Raw genomic sequence first — 20512 nt, 5'->3', positions numbered from 1 at the left:
TTGTACAGGTAGCTGGTGTAGTGACGGTTTAACACTGCTTCGATTTACCGCGCATTGCTGCTCTTGTGAAGTTTCCCCCCTTGGTGGGAAAAGTTCTTTTCATTTCAGCAAATCTGCGTTCCGCTTGGCGCGCCGGAATAAACCATATGTATCTCTACCCGTTTTGGGGAGGTATTTTTGGGAAGCATTTTGCTACGTATTTTTTTTTGCATTTTTTTTTGTTTTTTTTTTTTTTCCTTTTTGAGTTCCCGCCTTCGTCAGTGCAGCATTTCCGTGAGCGTCGGTTGGTTCGTGCAACGCGCGCACGATACACATGGTGCAGTTGGCATAGTGACGCCATGACACGCACATACGTTACTTACACGCAGTGCTGATTGACACGTATCGAACAAACAGGCCAGCCGTTTATTTCCTTCCAAACTGTGCGGGCACATTTTTTCCCCCCAGAATTAGCCTTTTCCCCGCAAGTCACTTCCCCCCAATTGGGGTTCCATCGCCTTGGTCCAACTTGTTCGCTGCCCGTTCTTTTCCCTCTCGGTAAGAGAACGTACGGCTGAACAAAAACAAACGGAGTAACCTTTTGCGTCACCCTCTCGTGCTCCAGTTGACTTTTAATTTTGTCGTCACGCAAAAAGGAAAAACGTGTGGGTTGCCCAAACATTATGACGTAGCTGCTTGCGGCCGATAACATGGTAGCCGAGGCGTATGTACAAATACAGGATCGTCTGAACGAATTAAAAAAACAAAAGAGTACAGCCCCTCCGGAACGGAGGACGGGGGGGGGACGCAAGGAAAAGGAAAAGGCGGAAAAAAAAGAGACAAAAAAAAGGGGTATAAAAAAGTGGCAAAAAATGACGCAAAAGTGATACGAAAAAATACACAACATGGGGGGGAGGCAGTAAGGAGAGAATATAAAAAGGCCAAGTTCCACGGATAACGAACGCACACAGTGTGTGCTGTGGGGGGGGCCTTCAATCGAGTGAAGTGAATGAAAAGGGACGATAAGGCAGGGCCACTCCGAAAGCGGCGGGGCAAGCTGCAGCGAAAACTTCACCGTGTTAACACTTCCACGCGTCATCCCTTAACCGACACAGAGGTATTCATCGACATAAAGGTAAAGGCAAAGGCGCAGATACACAAAAGGAACTGAATTAAAATCCCTTTCAAAAGAAAAGTCTTGTAAATCGCATACGCATTAAGGTACTCTATCGCCATGTCCTTCAGGTGGGGATTATTATGTGTAATGATCCGGACGTTTTCATCACATAGGCACTTCACTTCCCCCAAAAAGGGATAGTTATCGAAAAAGTAAAACTTCTCATTTTTTCTGTTCATATAAAAACTAGCAAAAAATTTTACCACTCCGTAAACCAAGACGAAGAGGAATCCCGTGAGTAGACCCGCTGCGAAGTCGAATCCATTCATGTAGTACGACGACTTGTAGAAAATTTCGCGGAAAAACTTCCTCTTCACTAGATTGTACAACGGATAGGCAAACATTAGGATAAAGGAACAGGCATATTTGAGAAGAAACAGAAACGAGATCTTCTTTTTTGCATACAACTTTGCGCACAGGAAGAAGTACCGAATTTTTTCTCTTGTATGTTTTGGGGTGTTCACTGGAAAGACCAAGCTGTTCATAAAAGATTCGCACAAGGGGATTTTTCTGTTTGTGTTTCCACGGTGTAGGCTGCCACTGCTGCAGTTGCTCCCCTTCTTTCGCCTGTTCATGGTTACGCGTTCCCCGGAGGTGGTTTTTCCAGCGTTTCCGTTCTGGTGATCCATACCGTTTCCACCTCTGGCACTATTAGTATAGCCTATATGGATGAACTGCCCGTTACCGTCTCTCTTCCCCGTGCCAATTTCACTCGCATCGGAAAAATGCTCGACCACTGCCTGGTTGTTCACTGCCCGGCCGCTCACTACCCCGTGGTCTATATTATTATCACTGAAACTACCGAGTGTGGTGTTCATACCAGAGTTCCTTTTACTTCCCTTTTCGCTTACCCCCTCATCGCCATCCTCTTCATTGGAGGAATAATTCCCCCTTTTATTCTCCTCAATATCGGCATACGGCCGCTGGTACGGTTGCTGTCTGCACTCATCCATGTGTGTCTCATTTTTCATGGAAAAATTATAAATCCATTTTATGATCCTTTTGTTAAATCTGAAGGGGACAATCAGCAAGACGAATAAAACCCCCTGAAAAAAATGCCCCCCACTTTCGAATGTCCTAAACAGTTTTTTGTTTTCGTCATCCAGTTTTCTGTCCTTTACCCATTTGAAAATTAGTATGAGAAAGATTAATATGTGCACCACCAGGAGTACCAATTCCCAAGCCAAGCACGTGTTAATGAACTTCCGATATTTGTCCTGGCACATTCGGCACCCATCCCTGCTCCTTTGGTTGGGGGTTCTCCTAAACAGGGTTTGCTCCGTATCGTCTTCTTCCATTGTATGGCCACGATGTTGCCACGCTACTGGCACCCCGCTACCGTGATGTGTATATACTTGCTCACATCTCTGCCTACCCCCACTCAACCGTGCTCGCGTGCACACATAATAGCCAGCCTCTTCTACAGGTAGGGGTGGCCAGTTGGTCGATCTTAAGGGGAAGGGGGGGGAGAGGTAGGAAGGCTCAAACATACGTGGAAAACGAATGCCCTCAGACGGAGAGTCTCCTTATGTTTGCGTAGTTGCACGAAAATGATGAGAAAAATAAAATAAAATAAAATAAAACAGGAAAAAAGTAAAACTATCAAACAAACGAATGAATCAACACATGAGCAAACAAACGAACAAGTGAACAAATAAACAAGTGAACAAATAAACAAACGAACAAATGAACAAATGAACAAATGAACAAATGAACAATTACGGATTGCTACTCACAACAGATTTTTTTTTTTTTTTTCCCTTCTCCAAAAGTTAAGCAAAGCAATCGCAAGAGGGACATATGTGGGGGGGGAGCCATGTGTATGCAAACACTGTGCCTGTAGCGTGCCCGCGGGGGGATGTGAGTAGTTGCTAAATTGCACCTCGCCAAAAGTGGCCACTCGCGCAGTTGCTACGTGGTAACCTCGTCGCCCAACCGACTAATGTTCCAACAGCCAAACGCTTCACCTCATGAATAGCCCCCCGTTGCGCTTGTTGGTTCATTTTTTCCTGCTTGCATATCCATGTGTAGGGCGGGAAAAAATGACCATTAAATTAGCCCCCTTGCGAGGACCACGCGTTTATCAGTTAGAACAAAAATAAAAAAAAAAAAAAAAAGGGGAAAAAGGAGCAGGTGAAAGGGTAAGCAAAGCAAATACACGGATCGCCCCTCTGCCCGTGAAGACGCATGGGTCAAAAAAAAAAAAAAAAAAAATTACTCCCAGGGGGAGGGAAGTAAAATTCGCGCATATATATGCACACGGTTCGTAAAAAAGTGTAGTACACACTAATTCGCTTCGCTTTGCTTCACTTGGCCTCACGTGACCGCTCTAATCATCGGCGATATCCAGGATGAGCGCCACGCCGGCGAGCACCCACTTTTCCTGGTTCTCCTTGGTCTTGAGCTTAATGTTGGTGACGTAGGTGGGCCCCCTGGAGACGGTCTTATAAACGGGGCACTCATACACGTCCGTTTCTACCTTACCCATGCTGACGACGGGTTTGCAGTGAATGACGGGCATGAGGAAGTACTTCTGCTTGGAGCTGGAGTCACAGAGGGTATTTTTCTCAATATCGTAGTTAGCGCCATCGAGGTAGAGTCCATAGATGTAAGCGCCCTCCTTAGGGTAGGAGTGGATATTATTCAAAGACTTATTGGTGACCTCAATTTGCATAATAATTTTGTCCAATTCGCACTTTTCATTTCTAGAGAGGATTTGCTTAATTGCACTGAAGAAGCTATTTGGGTTGAACAAAAGGGAGACGTTAAAAACTTTGGGAGTGACCAATGGATCGTTGAACCAATCGGAGAGGAAGCTGATCCGTTCCTTCAGGTTGACAATCCATGAGCACAAGTTTCTATTACTCGAGTAGGAGTTATTTTTCCACAATTCTGGTAGCTGATCTTTGTACAAAGAACCCATCAATGATTCCATTTTTGTGTTCATATTAATTTCCCCTTTGATTGCTAGATGTAGTTCCTTCAGGGACTCTCTCATAATACTGGTGAGTGAATTCATTAAGGTACATTCTTGGAAGAGGAAGTACTGCAGAGGAGTGATCTGGTCATCTGGAATGGACTTCACCAATTCATCCACATTGAAGTGTACGTTTTCTATTTCATTTAATATGTCCGAAAGGATGTTGGCTGTGCGAACTTCTAGAGTCTCTCCAGTGGTTAGTTCCTCCACGAAAGTGGAACTCTCCTGTAGCTTTAACTTAAAAATATTTGTCAACAATTTGATACTTTCATTTGTCCTAAAGCTCATTTCTGCATGTTGGTTCAGGCCATATAAAATAGACGACTCTGCGACGATCTGCGTATCGATGTACTTTAATATTTTATCATACGCATAGTTATTAGGACTAAACAGTTGGACATTTTTAGAAAAGGGGATCAGCTGCATGCCCTCTAGGGACTGTTCCTTCATGTAGTAGTTCAGATAAGTTTTGCATACTAACATGTCCTTATCATTGACTATATGCCCACCGTACATTATTTCTCCAAAAATATACTTTAAGTCATTCCAAGGTACTTTTATAGAATTCTGGTTGTCTAAGTAATTGAAAAGAACCTTGGCACTGTCTCGGAGGTCACTTAAACTGAAGGGGTACTTTATGTTAAATCCTTGAGCACCAAATTTAGACCTCTCGACAATTATTGAATGGAAATAACAGAGGGAAAATAAAATATTTTTTGTTCGCAAATCCTTCTCTTCGTAGTCATCTAAGGAGAAGAAAGTGAAGGCTCTCTTCAGATTTTCTTTAAAACCTGTTGGAGCTTCATTTGTCAATTTTATCGACCTCTCCAAGATACTTATTGGGATATTTTTCGTCACCTCTGCTGTTAAAAAAAGACGAAAATTCGGGTGTGATCCCTCTGCGGCGTATTTATCAATCACATTTTCTAAAACTAGGTTGAACTTTGCCATTAAATGAATATTTTCCAGGACTATCCAGTGACCTTCCTTATGAGCTAGCTCCAGTTTGAATAACGCAATCGTCTCCTGTCCTTGTCCCAAAGATACTATGTGCAAATTACTATTGAGGAAAAACTTATTTTTCTTCCCCAACTGCTCTACATACTTTATAAAGTCTGACCCAGGGGTTAGGATAAATAAAATAGGCGTGGAGTTTATCATAAAATTGTACGACGATTCTAACGTGTCCACAAAGGAGTTCTTCCTCTCCATAATCTCTTCACTGTTCGGCAACACATTTCGAATGTACTTCTCCAACGTTACTGTCACTCTATCCGGTCTCAACGATCTTATAATCAGCAATTTTTTAAATGAGTTATTACTCAATTTTTTCCATTCTAAAGGGAGGGTACATATCTCTGGTTGTATTTCAGAACACCACTGCTTGAACTTGTGCTGTGCATCTATGTGTATGTTATTAGTTAAACTTTCAAACTCCTTAAATTTTGACAACATGCATACATTCCTCCAGCAGTCATCAGCTAGCCATTCCTTTAACGGGTTCTGAATCGCTTCTTTCGTTCGGGGAGGCTTCAAAAAAAAGTTCAAATAATCCATACTAAAATCTTTGTCATGAATTTTATTTTTTTCCAACAATTTGAAGACGAATATGCAGTTGAATAGCAGCTTGTCTTCCTCCAGCAACCCTCGGTTGATCCATGAGTAGATCGTTTTCCTAAATGAAATGATTAGCTCGTTCATGTGCTCATCGCACAGGTCGTTTTGTTCCTCTCCCTTTCGGGTTGCTTCTTCTGCATCGTCTTCCTCCGCTCCTCCTTCCCGTTCGGCGCGTTCGTGGAAGTACCCCCTGGAATCGCCCAGCGTGTCCTCTTCCACGCTGCCCACGCCACTGCCTAGACCCCGGCCGATTCCACTCCCCATACCGTTACCTATACCGCTACCCATACCGCTACCCATGCCGCTTCCTATCCTTCTTCCCATTCCCACCCCCGCATGTACCGCCTCGATCGACTTGAGCAGCAAGCTGATAAAAGAGTCCAGTGAATACTGATACATGTAGTTAATGTTATGCATGAGGATGAGGATAAAATACACTATGGAAGCTTCATTCGCCAGAGTCCTATACAGCTCCCTCGTTTTGTTAATCTCATTCTCCGTGGTGATCGAATCGGCCACTTGCTTCTGTATGCTGATAGATGTATCTTTGGTTGTTTTCAAACTGTTAATGAGAGAAATGTTGTCTATGATGGTGGTCGAATCTGCGGCGGACAGCTGGTACAAAATTTCGTCCTCCAATTTGTTCAGAACTATCTTGTATTCATTCCTGTTCTTTACGAGTATCTGTTTCTGCTTCTCCAATTCTGGCTTTTCTATATTTACGATGATTGCTAAAATTTGCTCCTCCAACCCTTCACAAGTTACGCTAAAGTTGATTAGCGTGCACTGGCTGTTTACCTCCGGCTTGAAGTGTGGATTGCTTAGCTTCGTTTGCAGAATGAGGTTGAAAAAGGGGGCCGCCTTTCTTAAGCTTCCGTTTGAAAGAGCTTTACTCATACTTTGCGAGTTGGACATTTTTTCGTAATTTTTCTCATCGTCCTGTTTATCCCTTGGGGTGGTCATTGACATATCCCCAGTTGGGCTATCTCTACCACGCCGGCTGCTACCGCCATGTTGTTGTCTACCGTTTGTCCTGCTTTGTTTGTTCCCTCTTCTGGGGGTTGACTTATTGGGTAGGTGTTCCTCTTCGTCTTCTTCCTCCTCCGTTGCATCATCATTGTCATTGTCCAATTCCCCGTCGTCCACTTCGCCATCCCCGTGGAAGCTACCCGAGTTGTTGTGCTCTCCCCGCCCAGACGTGGCACTACTCTCATAGAAGGACTTAATTTTGGAAACCCTGCTGATCGCATTGGGGTAGTTAAACTGCATCTCCTCATTGTCAATTTTGACAAAAGTGTCATTTCCCCTTTTTATGAATTCCCTATTGAGGAGCCCATCGATAATGTTGTCAATCTCCTCTGTGACATTTTCTATGATGAGATACCCACCTCTTAAAATAACATTTTTCACCTTTGCAATAAAATGGTCACTGTTGAATTGGAGACACGTAATATTATTTCCTCCTTTAACTTTTAGCCACTTCAGCCCCTGTAACTGCGGGTCTATTAGTAAAGGCCAACGGTAGCAAGTGCTTACGATGAGGGCATTCTCTATGCTTATCCTATCCTCGGGAAGTTTCTCATTTTTCCAGGTGGCTATTTGTATATCCTGTACCATAATGTCTATTGGGGAGGAAATTTCACTGATGAGGATGTTGCTCTTCTTGATCTGCTCAAGCCATAGGTTCTTCCATAATTTTACTCGGAAGGAACTGGAGAACACACCCAAGTAGGTGATGAAGGAAGACAAAAGGAGACAGTCTCCATAAATGTATTTTTTATTAGAAATAATTATGCCAATTTCATCAGACCATCTGCTGTACTCATCCGATAGCATGTTGACCAGATTTTCTGCTCGATTTAACTTATCCTTAGATTCATTAAATATTTTTATAATTTTATTTTTCTCCTCATTAACTTCATTCATTTTGGTCCTCAATTTCTCTACACTGTCTGTTAGTTCCTTCACCTTATTTTCCAACAGGTTTAGTTTTTCTTCTGCGCTGTTTTTATTGTTGGTGGCTTCTTGCAATTTATCCATTAGTGGCTTCACCTTTTTATACACCTCATTATATTTTACAATGTTGACTAGCCAAAGTGCCAAGTAGGCACATGCAGAGGATTTCGTTTTCATCATTTCGTAGTTAAAAAATTTCTTCTCAATAAATGGGGTCAACAAATGGACGGTTTCTTCTTCCATATTTTCCGCATCGAACTTTTGCAACTTGGACAAAAACTGACTTGGATTATTCATAATTTTTTGAGCAAATTTCCAGGAATAATTCTTTATCTCCTTCAGGGCGATTAGCACAGCGTGGGTAACATCTAGACACTCCTTCGGTGGGTTCTGTAACGACTTCAACTCCTGAATTGCTGACTTGGTAATACAGTTTACAGCTTCCTTTGCCTTGTTCATTATGGGCAGAGCTTCACTCAATTCTTCATCTGCTTTCATCTGAATGTCAATTGCTTCTCGTGTAAAAATTTCCGTTTTTTTTTTCTCCTCATTTACGATTTGCTGTTCTTTGTTCGTCACCTCCGTTGCTTCCTTCACTTTTTTTATAATTTCATTCACTTCGACCTTTTTCTCTTCTATGTTTTTTATTTTCACTTCGATTTCCTTTTTCAACACTTCGACATTTTCCCTGGTGCTCGTCAGGGCTAACAATCCCTTGTTCAGTCTCTCCACGGACTTTTCAATCTCGTGGTTCTTCACATGCAGCAGGTTCTTGTAGAAGTATATGTACTCTAGGAAGGTCTTCGGAATGACGTAATTGTATCGGTTCTTCTTCTCCAGGTAAACCTTGTTCATCTCGTTTGTGCTCGTGTGCACGTAGGCCATGTGTTCGCAGATGCTCTTCTTCAACTCCTCTTCAATCTCTAAATCGCTCAAAAATTTGCTAGACACATTTACAAGTGCTTCATATGGCCACGGTAAGAAGTACACGAAGGAGAAGTTCGACAGAAAAGAGGGGAACTTTGTCAAACGGTCTCTATATAAGCTGCTAATAGGAGAGTGGGTCACTGCCACTTTGAAGTTCCTTTTTATTTTACTTATGTAATAATTAAACACGTCTTCATTGCTCTCCCCTATATTTAGGTACTTTATCTGATTTCGAATAGAGGAGAAGATACCCAAATACTCGTCCTTCGTGAACAAATCGTTGCACAACCCGGTGGAAGTCAAGTCATTTATGTAAGGCAGGAAGGAGTCCAGTATATTTTGCTCCTTCAGCAGGAGTACATGCACGTTGCCCGGCTTAATGGCGCATTTTAGATGAAACTCCTGCAAGTCTGCCTTGAAATTACTCAAGTCGTAGTTGTTGTTCGTTGAAATTTGCAACAGGTTAAGACAGTTGATGAAGATGCTCAGTTTTACGAGGGACTGTTTTCCCGATCCGCCAAAGCCGATCAGCATGAGGTGTGAAATATCAAAGTCTAAAATACGACATATTTTGCATATCTGTACAACTGCGTAGTCGAAGAGAACAAGGGGAAGCTCCACGTGGGAGTTATTATATTCGGTTAGCTTTTCCGCCAGCACCTCCTTCAGCACGTGAAACTTCTTCACCCCTAGGTACATTTTGTCCAGCCCGTTGCGTACCGAAATGAAGGAGGTGAATATGTTCTTGTTCGGGTCGTACGGGAGGTTCGCAGCCGCAGTGGTGGTAGTGGCATTCACCCCCTGTGATGTGCTTATCCCCTGTGATGTGCTCAGCCCATTTGAGGTGTGCATATCCCCATCCACACAGGTTACGCCAGTCACGCCAGTCATGCCAGTCATGCCAATCGTGTTAGCCTCCCCGTCGAAGGTGGCCCGGTGACGACCCAACTCCTCCAAACAGAATGGAAAGTGCTGCTGCACGAGGCGGTTAAAAATCTGCGTGAATATCTCAATGTGCTCATTCGAAGTCAGCTTGTTCATATACACATGTTGCATCTCGTGGAAAAAAATCATTAGAAATTTGAAGTTCCCTCCATTGTACAAGTCAGGGTTTGTGCATTTAATGATGTTGTGAAATGCCCCATGGATATCGTTCAAGTTGAACAGATAATGTGGTGCCGAGTTAGACAAATTGAAGGCAATATTCTCTGTAACCCTACTATACAAATCGTGAGAAAAAGAAATAATGTTGTTAAGTAGACCTTTCACTGTGTCGTCAAATTTTAGCAAGTGCTGCTTCAATATAACCTTATACACATTATCGAATGTCTTCATGCTAATGTCTTCTATGTTGATAATGTGAAACTTGTTTTGTATTCTCTTATCTATGAGTTTATTTGCGTTATTATTTACTGTTCCTATGAAGAGGACATCATGGATGAATTTCTTCTCGTCCAAATTCTCCCTGTCATATATCAGCTTATACGTCAACAACTGTCGTAGGAATTCCAACGTTTGCTGCGTGTCACAATTATCCTTAGCAGTTATGTTCATGTCTTCCAAAAAAAAGATGTGCCTCTTCTGATTCGGCGGCCCATATGTCCTAGTATTCCTCTTCTCCACATTATTCTCAATTATCTTCTGAAGGGAAAATGAGTTTGTATAGTAATTTATGCTTATCGTCGTGTGGGTAAATTTTTCAATGTTCATATTAATGTTGTTACTTATACACTTGGTTTTGCCCGTGCCGTTACTTCCATAGACAAGGATTGGCTGATTTCGGTCTAGTGAATACTTTATCATTTTTTCCGTTCTGATCAGCTCTATCGTGTTGATGTATAATTCATCGTAGTTGTGTGGAAGCATGCTTTCGATGTAGTTGTTTTCGCTCTTTTTCTTGTGCTTCGGCTTGGCATGAGCGTGGCTAACTTGATCCGTTTCATCCACGTCCTCCCCTTCCTCTGCTTCGCCCACTTGATCCACTTCGCCCGTTTCCTCCGCCTCCCCCTCTTCTTGTCCAAAGTTCCAGCGCATCTTCTGCAGAAACAGAATGTCGCTGTCCAGGTACTCACTCAGGTGCTTCCACTCATTGTCATAAATATTGTAAGCATAGTTGCAGCAGTAGTCACTCCCCATCTTCACCTTCACATTCGACTTAACATTATTGTTGAGTGCATTTCTTGCGTTCATTAGTTTGTCTTCCACGATCAGGTTGTTCAGCACCCACATGTACGAGTTCATGAAAAAGCTGTTGTAGTAATCCTTCAGAATTTCATAGTTATAGTTAATTTTGTTCACCACATTTTTTTCATCCCCATTTTGAGGGTCTTCCCCCATGAGGTGATCTTCCTGTTGGGCATTTTCCCCCTTGGGGGCACTTCCCAGGCTGACCGCTTCCCCTCCTGCTTCTACGGGGAGTGACTCCTTCCGCTCCTCCATCGGGTCGTCCTCCCCCTGGCGATTTTCAATTCTCCGTATCACCTCGCTAATGTACTTTTCATATTTAACGAGAAAGTAGTCTATGTAGTTGCAAATGGACCTCACAATATCCAGGTTGGACAACTCGAAGGCGAATTTGCACTGCTTCCTCAGCATGTCGATATTCTGTGCATAGAATATGTTGAACAGGTAGTAGAACTCCGTCTTGGCTACATGATTTTTCAGCAGGTTGATCCATGAGCTTATATACAGCTTATAACTTATGTCTCCTCTGTTTATGTAGAGGACCCCCCCTCTACTAACAGTCGCTGGAGAGGCATACTTCATGTTAGTAATTTCAAAGAACAGGTGCATCTCCTTGGTGAAGGGTATTCGTTCGTTACTCACCAGGGTTAATACCTTATTGTCATCCATAACGGTGTTCATGCTTTCTATCCACTCTGCGTCAATATTCCCATCCAACAGTAGAACCTTATGTTTGACGCTCTCACTGTAGGGGGATATGTTCCTAGACATTTTCCTCATTATGGAGGAAAGAGCACCGTCTACCCATTCGTTGTTCTTATTTAAGTAGCCATACAATTCGTAGGACTCGATCGACTTGGGGTTAATAACCTCGTGCAAGCATTTCTCGTTCATTCTGTTCAGGGTATTTATCAATATTTGAATAACGCTGGACTTTCCGCAACCGTCTTCTCCTAAAATGAAGACGCAGTGACGCACGTCCATCAAGTCTTTCAGCTGCTTTACCTTTAGGATGAAGTTGTCGTCTATTTGGAGGTTGGCTTCCCGGAGGCTGATTCGTATGGCCTCGTCGAAGCTCACAACGTGGTGCTCCTCCGCCTCCGGGGGGGAAGTCACCACATGGGGGGAACCCAATTCGTGTGGGGAAGCCACTTCCTGTGGAGACGTCACCGCTGATTGGTCCATCGATAAGGCATCCCCACCGTGGGAAGGATCCGTCCCCCCCTCCGCGCCAACTTCCTCCTTGAAGAACTTATCCCCACAGTCGACATTCGGAAAGAGGTCATTCACAAGCCCCAGAAAAATGGGAATATCCTCATGAGTTATTTTAGGAATGTTAAAATCTTTCAGTGCCTTCATCAGAATAACCTCCTCATCGTAGTTGCTGTATTTCCTTTTTAAATTACCAGCCTGGATCAGGACCACCTTAACGGCACGTAATCCCCAATCGTAGTGGATGTTCTTCCGAAGTAGCTCCTTACACAACTGATACAGTTCGACAAACTTGTACGACAATTTATTTGCCTTAATGAACCCAAAAGACATTAACATATTTTCGCATATAAATTTAATATCCGGCACAATCATGGAACAGGATCTAAACAGATTTTTTAAATTTTCGGGTAACTCTGTTCTGCCTGCATATCCTGGGTTCATGGTAATGAAGAACCCACACGTTTTCTTCAAGACGATTTCATCATCGATAAAATGGAACACAGTTTTTTTTTCCTTAATGGCGTCAAAGATACACTTAATCTGTGTGCTAACCACGGAGAGGACTTCTATGCTGATCCGGTTGAACTCGTCGAAGCATCCCCATGCACCTGTCTGGGACAGTCCAATGCAAATTTGGGACATGTTAAAATAATTCATTTGATTACTGCAGTTGAATATAAATATAGCTATACCTATAGCTTTGGAGAGATCCTTGGTGGTTTCTGTTTTTCCCGTTCCTGCTGGACCTGCGGGGGCTCCTCCAAGGATCAGATTCAGTGCCTGCGTCAGGGTGATGTAACACTTATCTGTCAACGGGGTAATTACCAATTTTCCTGAATTCCCAATGTATTCATACAGATATTTCGTCTTAAAATCACACAACTTTATTTCACACGTGTAGTTATTTGCCTTCTTGTCATAAACCCAATAATACTTCAACTGTGCTTGCCAGTCGAAGGAAGTTCCGTCAGAAATTTTTTTCTTTATAAAAGAAATAATAACATCCCTCGTGTGGACGTCCAAAATGATCAGGGAGAGCAACTTCGTCCTGATGTTACTATCCTGCGTCCTTTCCACCAACTTGATTAGCTTGTTTATTCTCTCGATGAGTATTTTCTTGTACTCCACGAAGGCAGACTCGTTTCCATTTTCCAGCTCGTCGAAGCATTTGTTAATTTCGTCTGTCACAACTATTTGGTTGCATGTGCATACCACTTGGCTGATGAAGTTCGTGATCATGGTTTCGTCTCTGTTTTGCTCGTCTAGATTTTCGGAGCAGATCTTTGCCTTTTCAAGGATGCTCCTGATGGTTACCTTCAGGTGCGTTTCCAGGTCTTTCAGGTAATTCTCCACATTCCCCTTCAGCGCCAACTCCGTGGGGAACTGCAAATGTTCGTTTTCGATGCTATACACTCCTTTCGCGGTGAACTCCATCGTAGGGGGGGTGGCACCATGGGAATGATCCCCCCCATCCGCTTCCGTTGTGTCTGGAATGGCTTCCCTCTTTTCCACTCCAGCTGACGCCCCCCCAAACTCAATCGTCTTAATCGCGTTGAACACATCGTTCACGTAGGGAAGGATCTTCATGGGGTTCTTCCCATTGCTCAGAATATCCAAAAGAGCAATATTCGACAGAAAGTAAAACCGAGGAAAAGCCTTCTTCTTCTGATCCAAGTAGTCATTTAGAGCCTTTTCACACAATTCGATGTTTTTAAAAAATTTTCTCAGCACGTAAAATAAGTCCTCGTTCAGGCAAATTTGTAACACGTTCTTCTGCTCATAAGCATTGAGGATGATTTCCTTGTACTCATTTTCGATGTTGAAAAACATCCTACTTTCCTGAGGGAGCTGCGAATGAATATCCTCTGAGTTTAGATATATGGGTTGTAGACGCTCAAATTTGTTCAGGAATTTTCTCCATATATTAATCACCTCATCGATTCTTTTCAAATTCTCCTGTGTCTTTAAAATGGTCTCCTGGATGAACAGAATGTACTTTTTCTGATTTATGAAAAAGAGAATCTCCGACGTATGGACGTCCACAATTTCGAGAATGGTGTCCATGTTGGTTATTTGAATGTAGGAATTTTTGTTGAGAAATTCAAAGTTCATTTTTCTCCATATTTGGCTGATTTCCCTAATTTTGTTTTCAATTTTTTTTTCCTTTTTGGCTTGCTCCATGACGTCATGCACGGCGTCCACGTGTTTGTACAGCTTGAGGTCGAAGAATCCCTGCAGCGTCAGTTCCTTATACTTTACCTGCAGGTGCTTCTTCGGCGCGCTCTCCACGTTAGCACTGTCCACCACGTTGCCCTCATCTACTACGTTACCATTTCCCACCTTGTTACCATTTCCCACCATGTTACCATTGTCTGTACTCCCCGACAGGTTCATGATAATGTTCCAATGCCGATCGAAAATGCAGTCGTTGTTCAGATCCACCAACAGCGGCAGGATGGAGGAAAACTTCTTCAGTTCCTTCATGATGTGCTCATACACCGGCAGGTTCTTCAGCTCAGACAGATTCTTTCTCAAGTACTGTGAAACAAAATCGATCAGATATATGTTTCCATTCACGTCGATATCTGTCCACAGCTTCTTCTTTTCCTCCTCCATGAAAAACACAATGCTGTTAATAACGTCCCACAGATTTTTCAGTTCCTTCAATTTGTTGTCTAACTCGTTCAGCTCATCAAACACGGTTATGTCAAGCTCGAACAGAATCTCCAACTCGTTGTGATACTTTTGCTTATCCCTATACACTTGGTAGCTTTTCCTGTACTCATTAATTTTCTCGTAAGGATTACCCTGCATGTCTTTAGGTGCATTAGGCATGTTCTGCAAGATGCCACTTTTTAGCTTCTTCAACTCATCCTTAAATAGCTTGATCTCCACTTTAATATTTTTAATTTCCTCATTTTTGTACTTTATGATTTTCTCCTTTATTTCGTTGTATTGTATTTCTACTCGTTCCTTGTTTCGCTCGATTTCTTCTAACACTTCGTTGTGTTTCACAGTTATGCCGAGCTCTTTGAGGGTCTCCATTATTTCTCTTGTTTTTTGGAAAATCAGGGGGATGATTTTCCTGCTCAGCTTCACGCTACGCAGATTCCTCATCAGGTTGTAGAAGGCGTCCTTCTTGCTCTTTGCCAAGGGGGGTTCTCCCGGCACGGCATTGGGTACGACGCTGGACGCAATGCCATCGTTCAACTCTACCAAGTTTTCTTCATAAACCGGACCACCACTCAACTCTGCCAAGCCGTCAGCAGAAGTTACATCACCACCTAACTGTGCAACACCGCTCCCACGTGAGGCCCCCTTCTTGCCCGGGTCGAAGAACTCACTGACACCAGCATCCTTCAGGTTGGCCAACACCCCCTCGTAGAATGCACTCACGGCGTAAATAACATCCCGCACAAACACTTGTAGGTACTCACTATACATCGAAATGTCCTTCTGAGAAAAGCTTATCAATTTTTCGACAAAGTGTTCTGAGTGAAATGCCACAAAATTGATGACCTCATAACTACGCAAGTGGTGGAAGCTACTCAGTTCACTCTTCAAAGACAAGATCAGGTTCTTATAAGCCAACACATTTGGAAAGAGATGCGTAACGTTTATATTGATCAATTTTAAGGTGTCCCTAAAATTGTTGTTGAATTCAAAGTAGGTAGGGAAGAGAGGTACTTCATTTTGCACCTTAAACTGGAGGAACTCCTTCTTAATATCCTTCTTGCAAATGTGTTCATACTTTTTTAGACTTTCCAGGTAAGCATAACACTTATCAATAGTAGATTGGAAGTATTTTTCAATGCAATTCTTGTTCCTATTAATTTTTAAACTGAGGAGAATTTCATTCACGTAATCTCCACTCTTTGTGTCGATCCTTTTAATACCAGAACAAAGGTTCATAAAGTCGTCCACCCATTTGTAGAAGATGCTTGTTATGCTAAACGATTTTTTACACCTTAACTTTAAGTCCAAGTTCAACTTATGGTCAACAAAGTTTATCTTAACGGTGAAGAGGGGTTCGTTATCTCTTTCCGAGTTTGTCATTATGCTCTTCAAATTTGAGAAGAGAAAATTAACCAACTCGGTCACCCTATCAGTAACTATGCTGTTTACAAACTTTACGTAATTTTTCCACATGGGGTTATTCTTCTTCATCTTTAGAAGGTCAAAGGATTGCTTCATGCTCATGTGGATGTTCTTAAAATCGTCCAGCAACTTCCCCTTCAGCAACGCCATGCTATTTTTGTATCCATTCAGGTAGTTGTAAATGTCTTCATGCTTCTTCCTCCTTTCAAGGATTGTTTTCCTGGTCCAACTTTTTGTCACACTTAGAACGGAAATCAAGTTGCTATGCACAGAGGAGATGTTACCAAATATTTCGGTCATGTCTCTGTCTACCATTTTAATATATTCGAAAATTTCTTCCTGCGTCCACCGGAGCTCAGTCACCCCTCTCAGTAGCGTATTCTTCACAGTAAATAGTTTATCGTGAAAGAGGTCCTTCTGCACACCCAATGTTTTACTCACAATATCGTTGTACTTTTTTGTAATACTGTTGAGCGTATGGATGAACTCCTTAAACCGGTTCGTGCTGTTATAAATTTTCAGGCACTCTTCATTAACCGTCAGATTGTTGAGGTAGAGATTTTTCACGTTGCTTATGAAGAGGAAAATATGCGGATGGAAGTTCACGTAGAATAACTCCCCCTTTTGCTTAAATATAGGTTCATTCAAGAAGTTGTTCACCACGTCTATCGTTTCCGTGAACCATTCCTTGCTCATGTTCCCTATGTATTGACTAATTTTCGCACTAATGCTTCGGTAAAGCGCGTGTATTTCTTCCGTCTTCTCATCCTTAAAGTTGAGCACCTTCACAATTTTGCGTAGAGGGAAGTACTGCTGTTCGATTCGCTTCAGCAGCGACGTGAAAAGGTTCACCACTTCACAAAACAGGGGCGCGTTCTGGTCGATGTGCAGGTGGCTCAGCTGTTCCTTCGGCAGGTCCGCTTTGCCATTAGCGATTGCACTATCACTATGATCGATAACCTGGCCTGAACTTGCACCATCAGGGATAACCTTCCCAACGGACCCCCCCTGCTCCAGGAAAACGCCCCTGTTGTTCGCCACGATCGTCATATTCTTGATGAACAGATTGTCCACCAGGATGAACTCCTTCTTCAAATCTTCGCAAAGCAGAGAGGCGTGCCGAACCAGCTCTACCTCGATGGATCTCAGATCCCGCAAAATTAAAAACGAGTTCAGCAGTTTGATATTCTTCTTCAAGTCCTTATCAAAGGAGTGAACAAAAACGCAAATCAATCTTTTGTTCAGTTCCTTCACTTTGTCCTCAAATTGGTTGTACTTGTTTATAAAAATAGTTTCTTCCTCATTCATGATCTCATGGTTAATGTCTAGGAAGGTCTCATTGATGGAATTGAATTCGCGCAGGATGGTATGCACCTCCTCCGTTAGCTTCTTCCCCTTCTCACCCGGAATTTCAATTTTTTCCAACTTCATATACGTTTGGTAAATTTTTAGGTATTCAATTAGGAGCCTCAGCTTATAAATGTACAAACTGATGGACGGAAAGTAGGCACACTCCTGCTCCGTTTCGTCCTTCTGTGTATCCCTCGCTGGAATGCTCCACCCGCAGGACTCACTCAAAGAACGCAGCTTGGCATTCTTCTCTCGGTACATCCTAAAGAGGTACAAAAAGTTCAGGAGAAAATTCAAAGTCCCATATAATTTGCTCTTCAACACATCCACACAGTTATAAATGGAGTTGATAATTTCTGGCGTGTTCATATTTTTCTTGCAAGAATTTATAAGAACCCTAGAAAGGAAGTCAAACACAAACTTGCAGTTCTTAATTAAATACTCCGATCGGTCCAGTGACAAAGACAATGCATGCACAATCGGAGCGACGAACACATTTTTATTCTCAATTTCTTCTCTGCTATTTTCCAGTTTTTGCAAAAAGTGAATAACTGGTTTGAGATGTGTATACAAATCGAAGACCTCCAATTTGAGATCCACAATTTCCCTCCTAATGTTCTCGATAATATTCTTGTAGCTGGAGTTTTTCTTCCTTTCCAAAATGGTGTGTACAATCTGCTTGAACTTCTCCTTCTCTATTTCGCCATACAAAAAATTGATGTCTTCATTTTTCTGTTTCAAACAGGTTAGAAAATCTTGGCAATTTTCATACTTGTTCTTTTTGTAATTTACAAAATTTCGTAAAATTACATGGTAGCATTTGATGAAGTGTATTAAGTACTCTTCCACGTGGTTGATGTCGTCCTCCTCTTCCTCCTTCTCTCCAGATGGCAACAGTGGCAAAGTTAATTTCTCCTGTAACTCTCCATAAATTATCCTCAAGTTCAGCAAAAAATTGTTGAACTTTTTTTTCATTTCCTTCAACAGAGAGGAAGAATTGATCTCATCATTTTTGTTCATAAAATTGGAAAAAAAAATTTCCAAAAATTTCCTCGTCACATTTTCTGCATCATTGTTCATTTCGAGGAAGAGTGGTTTCTTACTTTGTGACGTTTTGTAAATGATTAAATATTTTTCATTTTTTTTTTTTTTTTGTAAGTCTAATATCGATGCGTAAAATTTGATCGTGTCCTTTTCGTTAAATACAAATAGACAGTCCTCTTCGCTTTGCGTAAACTCATTTAGAAGTTTCACTGCGTTTTCATCTGCCCGGATGTTGTTCAGAGCGCCTTCCTGGAGCCCACCCCCCTCTGGGCTGAAAAAGGCCACCGCGCTTAGCAGCACTTCCTCCGCCTCTTCGCTCAGCGCACAGTCCCCGCCGTTCTGCTCCTCCATCTTGCTCATGGGGGGTACCGTCGATGTTGTTACTTACTACAGTGTAGTACTGCGTAGTACCGCGTATTACCCCGTCTGATCAATCGGCACTACTAACCGGTCGTAGCTAAACAGGGCGATGTCGCGCCTCGTTGCACTGCTCATTTTTGGAGACCGTCCCCCGGAGGAGAGGGTCGCACAAACGGGCACAAGCCGTCAACCTGCGAGCAGTGAAAACTACTTGCCGGTCCACAAATGCGTAAACGTATACATCTCCGCAAGCAGCGTCACCCCTGCATTTTTTTCCCTACAAAGTCTTTCGTCAAATTTGTCAGCGTCTTCTCTTTCTCAACAGCTATGTGTTATTCGGTCGTTTTCTCCGCAGGGTGTTCTTCCTGCCACATCGTATAGAATATAATCGTATCGTTTTGCTTCGTTCCGTTTCGCTTCGCTTTGTTTCTTTTTTTTTTTTTTTTTTTTTTTCCGCTACACACATATGCGCCTCACGGGTGTGTCTACTTCGAGCTACGCTTTTATCCTCGTGCGAAATGAACCCTTCCCACATTCAGCCCCTCGATGAAGCCCTTTTTTTCTCTCGGAGCCGGTGTGCACTATAATCTCCCTATGCGCGACAAGCGCCATTTCGCGTCCATCCTTACGGCTTCACCGATGAGCTATACACAAATTGGCAAAAAAAAAAAATGGGAACCCCTAGGAAGCAGGCTGTATGGACGCATATCCCCGACGTGGGCTCTAAACGGCATGTCCGTACGTCCTCCCAATAGTATACACATATTTCTAAGCAAAACGGTTTAAAAACGATACAATAAAAAAGAAGGGATTATCCATATAGCTATTCAAACCTGCACGGATAACACACGCTCCTCCCTTCTTTTCGATTCACATATGCACGCTAATGGGTGATGTTTGGCAGGGAGTTTTCTCCCCCATCGTAGGAGGGGACCAATTGCGCGGAAATACACGTTCCATGCATTTGCTCGAATGAGATACATCCTCATCGTGCCTGATATATTTGTGAGGGGAATTTCTCCCCTGTTTTGTCTTTCCCCCCTTTCCATGACGCTGTCAAGGTTATGTGACTCCGTCCAACACGGTAAGCTTTGCCCTTGCCAAAAGGTCTATCATTGGTACTTATTCGCACAATGAACATTCGGTTTGCTCATCGGCCGTCTACACGTGTGCTTCCCTAAGGTGACCTCCACATTTGTCTGCACAGCGTAATGCGTGAGTGTGCCATTTGGGAGGACACATGGATATGACACACCAAGAAATCAGCTCATTCTCGTAATTTCGTTTTTTGCATTTACATCCATTCGGTGATTCTCCCCAGTCTGTTCCGTTTTCGTGCAAAGTATTTTTCACTAGTAAGCCATTTTGTCAAATAGGAAAAAAAAAAAAAAAAGTGATCTGTTCAGGCGATTTTCAACAGCACAGCTAACTTGTTCATATAATTCATACTACTTTTGCAAAAAAAACCACCGTTGTGCACAATTTTTGGGAAAAAAAAAAAAAAAAAAAAAAAAAAATGACCTGTTCAGGCGATTTTCAACGGCGCGGCTTGACCTGTTCAGTTCATGTTGTTCAAATTGTTCATACTATTTTGGGAAAAAGCTACCTTGTGCGCAATTTTTCAG

General features: G+C 42.6%; 2 protein-coding genes across 2 annotated transcripts; both read right to left on the bottom strand.

The window, feature by feature from the left end:
- Window positions 1–1074: 1074 nt before the first annotated feature.
- PCOAH_00014710 (Uncharacterized protein) lies at window positions 1075–2454 on the bottom strand (the record flags this gene model as incomplete). Its single annotated transcript, XM_020058280.1, has 1 exon — window positions 1075–2454. One exon carries the CDS (start codon window positions 2452–2454, stop codon window positions 1075–1077), a length of 1380 nt encoding a protein of 459 aa, XP_019913742.1.
- A 1031-nt stretch (window positions 2455–3485) lies between these two features.
- Window positions 3486–18878, bottom strand: PCOAH_00014700 (Dynein heavy chain; the record flags this gene model as incomplete). The annotated part of the gene is made up of 1 exon (XM_020058279.1): window positions 3486–18878. The coding sequence occupies one exon, from the start codon at window positions 18876–18878 to the stop codon at window positions 3486–3488; it is 15393 nt and encodes a 5130-aa protein (XP_019913640.1).
- Between the last annotated feature and the right edge of the window lie 1634 nt (window positions 18879–20512).

This window comes from Plasmodium coatneyi, chromosome 6, assembly GCF_001680005.1.
Source record: "Plasmodium coatneyi strain Hackeri chromosome 6, complete sequence".
NCBI lineage: Eukaryota > Apicomplexa > Aconoidasida > Haemosporida > Plasmodiidae > Plasmodium > Plasmodium coatneyi.
The sequence above is the reverse complement of the archived record's forward strand: the minus strand, read 5'-3'. Positions and strand labels throughout refer to the sequence as shown.